This window comes from Coenobita brevimanus, chromosome 85, assembly GCF_032717465.1.
Source record: "Coenobita brevimanus isolate Jiangsu-jjx chromosome 85, ASM3271746v2, whole genome shotgun sequence".
Classification (NCBI taxonomy): domain Eukaryota; kingdom Metazoa; phylum Arthropoda; class Malacostraca; order Decapoda; family Coenobitidae; genus Coenobita; species Coenobita brevimanus.
This window is the reverse complement of record NC_137038.1, coordinates 9,707,900-9,715,725: the sequence shown is the minus strand read 5'-3', so window position 1 is coordinate 9,715,725 and position 7,826 is coordinate 9,707,900. Positions and strand designations below refer to the sequence as shown.

At 44.9% G+C, this 7,826-nt stretch overlaps 1 protein-coding gene across 1 annotated transcript in view; it reads right to left on the bottom strand.

Annotated features, from left to right (window-relative positions):
* Positions 1 to 261: 261 nt before the first annotated feature.
* The window catches only part of LOC145410422 (uncharacterized), a 61,381-nt gene continuing 53,816 nt past the window's right edge, over positions 262 to 7,826 (bottom strand). The window contains exons 7-9 of the mRNA XM_080280574.1: positions 3,512 to 3,618; positions 2,549 to 2,970; positions 262 to 975 (exon numbers count right to left, since the gene is read on the bottom strand). Of these exons, the coding sequence (XP_080136700.1) occupies positions 262 to 975; positions 2,549 to 2,970; positions 3,512 to 3,618 (1,243 nt within the window). The remainder of the gene's footprint in view (positions 976 to 2,548; positions 2,971 to 3,511; positions 3,619 to 7,826) is intronic.

The following is a 7,826-nucleotide window of genomic DNA, read 5'->3' as shown; positions in this document are numbered from 1 at the left end:
TATGACACTTGTACAGTCTTCCGCGAAAGTCGTGTCTCCTTTCCTGCTTTTCTCGCCGTGAAGTTTGAAAATCAGTCTGGGGAGTCCGCTTTTATTTGGCTACAGATCAGAGTCGTCAGTATGGATTGCTGTGGGTTGATTAGGCCTACAGGGATTTGCAAAGTCCATGGAGAGAGACTCATGAGAGGTAACAGGACTTCAGCAAGTGACCGTACATGACACGGGCGGACATGATGTGTGGATGTTGGCTCAGGGTTAGGCCTAGTGGAGGGGTGTTAGAGGGGCAGGAGGGTCTTCCAAGGCAGGCAGCCAAGGGGCATGTCGAGGGGAGGGGTCAGGAGCCCAAGGGGGCAGGTCCCCAGCCTCCAGTGAGGGCACTCGCTGATCTCGTGGGGCGTCGCGTGACTCCAGCTGGTCGAAGGTGAAGACGTGCAGTTTGGTTGGAGTGGCAGCGGAGTACGGTGGAGTGACATAGGCACTGACCTCCCCATACTCTGGCACCTCCTGAGGGGGCGACGCCTTCCACTGGTCCAGATCAGGGGACGCCGCCCCCTTATGGGCAGGGAGACCAGCCCTTACTGCCACAGGAGCTGCTACAGCCACTCCCCCGCCCTCAGAGCCGCCCTGTGGGGACCTGCGAGGGGAGCTGAGGGGTGAGGTTCCCTTCTTGCTGGAGCGTGGGGTAGGTGTGGGTGTGGGGGCGGGGGTGGGTGTGTGGGCGGGCGTGTGGGCGGGCAGGGGTGTGTGGGTGTCAGTGTGGTGGGTGGTGGGGGTGTCGTAGTAGCCCCAGGCGGCCTCCCGGGGGTAGTCCAGCCTCACTGAGTAGTGGTGGTGGTGGTAGTGTGGCAGGGGCGCGTACGACCCCCCCGCCGCTGCCAGGGGGTAGGCCGCATGGCTACTCGTGCTGTGGCTGTGGGTGTGGCCATGGGTACCGGTCAGGCCTGATGGCGTCATGTAGGGGGCAGCCGCCTCGCTCTGTCGAAAAAAAAAAAAACGGTCACACTCTGGCCTCACACTGCCATAGGAAGGGCACTGCTATATCCCTTCCTGCATCCTTTACTACTTACGGCCATCTTACGCCAGAAGCTATGTGAGTCACACTGCATATATTCAGTATGTGGTTTGGGTCTTTGAATTGCAGAGATACATGCACCAGAAGCTTTGTTATTTGGCATATGTAGCACAGTTTTTGGTGTTAGTTACCTCACTGAATAAGCTCAGCTGCAATGAAAAAACATCTAGGACGAGTATGTAATGTGGCTCGCGTGGCTTTTTGTGTGGGACAACCTTAAAGATTACATTTTTCATTGGTCAAACATTGATTCCTCTAATTTACCCTGTAAATTACATGACACCATCCTAAATATAGGGCCATCAAACTTAATGCAAAAATAGTTATGTTAGGGAACCTTGTGATCTCATCTGAGACAAATTTAATAAAGCATGTTGGAAATTCTCAGTGATGGAATTAAACCCATTGCTGGCTGGGATAACAACGCACACAAGGGAATGGCTCGCAAACTATAGTAAAGAAACTGAACCACGTGGCCAACTCTGAACCTCATGCACACAAGTACATAAATTCCAGGGAGTACAGTACAAAGTTCCTCGCCTCATGCATACCACCCTATCCTGTTTCCCTTCATCCTCCCTCCCACCTTCCGGCTGCCTTCGTCACCCCTGTGCACCATTTACTTGCTTCAGTTACGGTGCATATAAACCGAACCAGGAACAACATACAGTATAAGTAAATATTGGTACCCATTCGTTGTGTCTTCAGTGACAAAAAAAAAAAAAAAAAAAAATCCAAAGGTGTAATTAGCAGAAACATGTCAGCCATTAGAAAAACCTTTGTACTGTATAACTTTCTTTGACATGATTTACATTTCACCAACTCACGAACTATCTTACATGGAGAACAGATTTTCACAAGGTTAAAAATTTTTTTATAACACTGTAATAAACATCGCATACGGTACGTACAGACAGTTGGAAGATAATGTTTGTGTTTTACCATATAAATAATTCCGTGCAAATATGTGTCAGTGCGCACACTTTCATATCAGAGGTACTGTAATGGTGCATGGTTCATTCCCTTTTAGTTTTAACTTTCTATGATTTGCTAATGAGAGTATATGTGATTTGTCATACCGGTAATACCATTTCATAAGTGAACCATTCACATGTCAAAAGTAATTAGTGGAAAATGTGAAATTATAAAAACACACTGTAACTTCTGGACACCGACGTGGGAACACTTCCAGGTAGCTAGGAGCCAGGACCATTTGAACCGTGATAACTTGAAGATGGATATTATCGTACTGGATCTTTTTTTAACACTTTCTGTGAGGTTTTCTTCAGTTTAAGGTGCTGTAGAGTGATGCAACGGATAATGAAAGTTTCCCAACCTGACAGGGTCAAATGATAAATCGGACTCTAACCAGCAATGAGTTAAAGATATTCTGAGGTGTGTGTGTCTGTTGCCAGCCTATACCTACATTCTATGATCTGCCCCACATAAGGGTACAAGGAGGGATATAACACTTACCTGGTATGCCATAACCTGTGGGTAGTAGGCGTGGAGTCGCTGGGCGTCGTAATGGAGTCCGTACTGCAGTTTGGACTGCATGGTGTAGTAATGGTAGAGCCACGAGTTGGCTCTCAGCACCGCTGCCTCCTTCTCTCCCAGCACCTGGTTGGTGGCCACGATCACTGGCTGCTGTTGCTGCTGCTGCTGCTGAGTGCTGCTGCTACTGCTGCTGTTGTTGCCACTGGTGCTGCTGCTACTGGTGCTGCCACTGCTACTGCTGCTGCTGGAGCCTGTACCGCTGGCAGAGGCACTGGCGGTCTGCTGTCCGGTGTCTGCCGCGTCCTTGACCTGCAGGACACAGTGCACCCAGCGCCACGCCCCACCGGCAGCCTGCAGCCGCACCAGCAGGATGCACGACCGGTCCTGCTCGCTGCTGGTGACTGGCGGAAGGAGAGAGGCAGAGTCAGAGACATCTGTGGCTTACTGTAGAGCATTTGTTCTCCCCATCCCCTTTCAGAGCAGCTGATGGCCATGTGTTCTGAGATTCAAGGACTGATTTGAGTAGTATCCAGGGAAACATACGGTACTACCGTACCTCATAATAGTGGTTCATTAAATCTCATGCTGCCACGACTCAAAGTAATATTCAAATCGTGGGAGCTGCCCAGTTCCGTTAGGTAAAAACAAAACAACTGTAGTAATGGTATCGTTGTAGATATCTTTAGTTCTGTTCTTGCTAAAATGGTGTAGTCATTTGGGGACATGCCTGTACTACCTGATTTATTAAGACAGACGTTTAAGATACCGAGACAGAGAATACTAGATACTGAGTCTGTGCTTCGTCTGTACCTCCCTCATGATCACAAGACACTGAGATAGAGATTAAAGTTGTAAGGTTAGAGATGTAAGTTTGTGATGTAGAGATTAAAGATGCTAGGGTAGAGATGCAAGTTTGTGAGGTAGAGAATAATAGGTACTTACTGAGTCTGTGCTTGGTCTGTGCCTCCCTCATGTTGTCAGGATGGACTAAGTGGTACCAGGACACCCCAGCCAGCGAGCCCCGGTTATATCCCAGGTAGAACTCACCGCTGTGGGAATTCAAAATGGGGAGAGTGAGTACAAAATTGGGAATGGGAGGATTGAACCAGGATAGTGAGTACAAAACTGGGATAGGAAGGACTTAATGGGGTACAGTGAGTGCAAAATTGGGATAGAGAATAAAAATTGGGATAGTGAATGCAAACGGGTGAATACAATTGGGGATAGTGAATGGAAAGTGGGGAATACAAAATGGAGATATTGAATTCAAATTAAGTAAAAACAAAATGAGGATAGTGAATGTAAAATGGGGATAGGGAATACAAAATTAGGATATAGAATTGAATTTGGGGTTAAGGAATACAAAATGAGCACTGTAAACATATAACTGGGAATACAAAATGGGTTTAGAGAATACAAGATGGGGATATTTAATACGTATTGGGGTTACGAGGTACAAAGTGAGCTTATGGAATACAAAATAGGGTTGGATAATACAAGTTGGATTGATGAATACAACATTAGGAATACAAAAATGAGACAAGGAGTACTTTGACTTGATACTGCTGCATTTTGAAACATTAATCTCTCTCTCTCTCTCTCTCTCTCTCTCTCTCTCTCTCTCTCTCTCTCTCTCTCTCTCTCTCTCTCATTTGCACTTCACCCCTCCCCCTCCCACCCACTCTTACTCCTCCACCCCCCTTCCCCTCCATCCACCCCCCCTTTCCATCACGTCTCATCCTCTTTCCCATTGTCGAAACTTTAGATATCAATGACGCGTGGAGTTACTCTACAGAAACTCTCAACAGTGCCATCAAATTATGTATTCCTATGCGCAACAGAAGGCCCGCCAAAAATTCTAAACCCAAATGGTGGAACTCCCACATTAAACATTGTCTAGAAGCAAAAAATCTTGCATATAAGAAATATAATACCACAAAGAGTCAAAGTGATAAAAATGAATACGATGCCCTTCGACGAAAAGCCAAAAAATTAATTAAATGCAGTAAGAAAAACCTTGAGACACATATTGCAAGTATCAGTAAATCAAATCCCAAAGAATTTTTCAGTTACATAAGAAGCAAAAAGGTAATAACTCCATCAATCGGTCCCTTAGTCACAGATAACGGAGAGCACACTGATGATGAAACTATGATGGCGAAAATTCTTAATACTTTCTTCGCGTCAGTATTTACAACAGAAAATATACATACAATTCCTACTGTTTCCCCCATTCCTATAGAAGAGGGCAACATAATCACTGATATTACAGTCAGCGATCGCAACGTACTGCTTGCAGTAAGCAGATTAAAAGAGAATAAAACACAAGGACCGAACAAAATATCACTAAGTGTATTGAGGGAACTACAGAATGAAATATCAAAGCCCTTAGCTAAACTTTTTAACTTATCCCCTAAGAACAGTAAGGTGCCACATGAATGGAAGCTTGCTAACGTAACCCCAATATTCAAAAAGGGCAACAGAGCCCAACCAGAAAACTACCGCCCAATTAGTTTAACATTGGTGGTTTGCAAATTGCTTGAAACTATTATCAGAGACAAGTTTGTAAAACACTTAGAAACAAACAATCTCATAAAAGATTTGCAACATGGTTTTCGTAATAATCGCTCTTGCCTCACGAATCTGCTGGACTTTTTCAATGATATACTGAACATGTATGACGAGACTAGATCTGTTGATGTTGTCTACCTCGATTTTCAAAAGACTTTTGACAAAGTTCCACACAAAAGACTCCTTCAGAAGCTAAAGGCAAACGGCTTCAGCGGCAGTGTTCTCGGGTGGGTAGAAGATTGGTTCACCTGACGAAAACAAAGAGTTGTAATAAATGCAAGAGTCAGACTGGATAAACGTTACAAGTGGAGTGCCGCAGGGTTCAGTGTTAGGTCCTATTCTTTTCTTAATATGTGGATGATATTGACGAAGGATTGTGTTGTAAGATTTCAAAATTTGCTGATGATACCAAAATAGGTAACAGAGCAGATACAGCACTGCAAAGACAGGCAATTCAGAGAGATCTTGATCAACTGTTTAACTGGGTCCAAGTCTGGCAAATGGATTTCAGTATTAATAAATGCAAAATGTTAAACATTGGCAGTAAAATGTAAGAGCAAGTTATAGCATGAATAATGTCCAGCTTGATAGGGTAAACAATGAAAAAGACTTAGGAGTTATAATAACAAATGATTTGAAACCAAGCAAACAGTGTACAGAAGCTGTGAAAAAAGCCAACAAATTGATTGGGTTCATAGGCAGAGCATTTGAATAAAAATCCGATAATATCGTCCTCACTTTGTATAATTCCTTAGTACGCCCGCACTTGGAGTATTGCGTTCAGTTTTGGTCACCGTATTATAAAAAGGATACCGTATTGAAAAGCTTGAAAGAGTGTAGCAAAGAATGACAAAGATGATACCTAGATTGAGAAATAAACTGTACAAGGAACGTTTAGAAGCCCTGAATCTCTTTACCCTTACAAAACGGAGGATACGAGGAGATTTATTTCAAGTATTCAAGATATTCAAAGGACATGATAACATGGCTGTCGATAAATACTTCACAGTTGATTCACTCGAACTACACTAGAGGCAATGGGCATAAAATAATTGGCAAACGATTCCAGTCGCATGAAGCTAAGCATTTCTTCTTCAATAGAGTTGTAAATATGTGGAATAAACTGCCCTCCAACGTAATAAATTGTAATACAGTACAAACCTTTAAAGGTCGCCTGGATAAGTATTTGGCATCCAACCCCCAGCTTGATATGTTTACTCCTGAATAAAGCACTCGTGTACGTATAATTTTCTGTTTCATTTTATTTTAGTTTTTTAGAGCCTGGATCAATTTATTAAATGCAAATATAGTTTATGCACAGACTAGGATATGCACAGATAGCCCTGAGTTGACGGTCATTACTCATACTATCGACCTGTGATGGGCTGTGGATCACTGAGGGTCCCTGTTAGTTATGTGGCCATCATCGGGATTTTTTTTTAATGTATCAGGGGTTAATGCTTCAGGAGGTGACTTGTTTGCTTGTCCTGCATGGGAAAGTTCCTAGCCTCAGTGGAATGAATGGAGCTGGGGCCTGATTGACTGCTGCCTACCTTAATAGCACCAGGCAAGGCTGCCACACCACCCCTAAATATCCATACTGTGCACTCTGCAATTTCCACACTGTGTCCGCAGACGCCCCGTCAACTCAACGTACCCGTACAGCGACATTCATTAGTTATTTATTTATTCGATTTCTCATTGTACTTTACTACTTTCTCTTTCAGATTATTCATACTGGTAGCTTATAGATAATGTATTATAGAATGTAGCTTTTCCTTTTCGGTCTTTCCTATGACATTTCCATGTCAGTTTTTCCATGCTTTGTGGTGGTTTTTCTCACTTTTTCTTGCCAGTTTTGGCTGGAGGGTTTGGAGGCGGGGGGAGCCTTCTTGCTTTACTGTCCTTATCCTTCAGTATGTAGAGTCAGATCTTGTAGTCATAATCTACTCTGTACCAAACAGCCTCGAAAGGACCATAAGGTCTGTTGCTGTTTGCTTTCCTTTGTACTCCCTTCCTTCCCCTCCCTTCCCCTTCCATCTCCCTATCCTCCATGTCTCCCTCCTTCTCCTCCATCCCTCTCCTCTCCCTTTTCCTCGTCCCTTTCCACTCTCTCTCCTTCCTCTCCTCCACTCTTTATCATCCCGCTCCTCCTCCTCCCCCCTCCCTCTCATCCCCCCAACTCTCCTCCCCTCTCCCCTTCCTCCTCTATCCACCTTATCCTCCTCTCCCTCTCCTCCTCCCTTCCTTCCCTTCCCATTTTGCTTCCTTATCCTCCTCTTCCCTCCCTTTCCCACTACTCTTCCCTCCCCTCCACCCTTCCCTCCCTCCCCCACCCTCTTCATCTCCCTCTCCCCCTTCTCCCACTCTTCCCCTCCTTATCCTCTCTCCCCCTACTTATCCTCTCTCCCACCCCCTCTCCCTCTTCTACTTATCCTCCCTCCCACCTTTCGTAAAACCCTTCAGTCAATGCTTACACACACCAACCCACCTAACCAATATCCACCTTTATATTAAGAGTGCATAAGAACCAGAATCCCACGAACTTCCCAGCCGGTTAAAATTCCTATAACCACGCTGGTATCAGGCAAAACAGCTCTTCGGTTCTAGTGCCGCAAGGGTCAAAGTTCCTCGCTATCGTCACATCGGTTACTTGAAGCCCCGATATGCTATTCGCGACCTTATG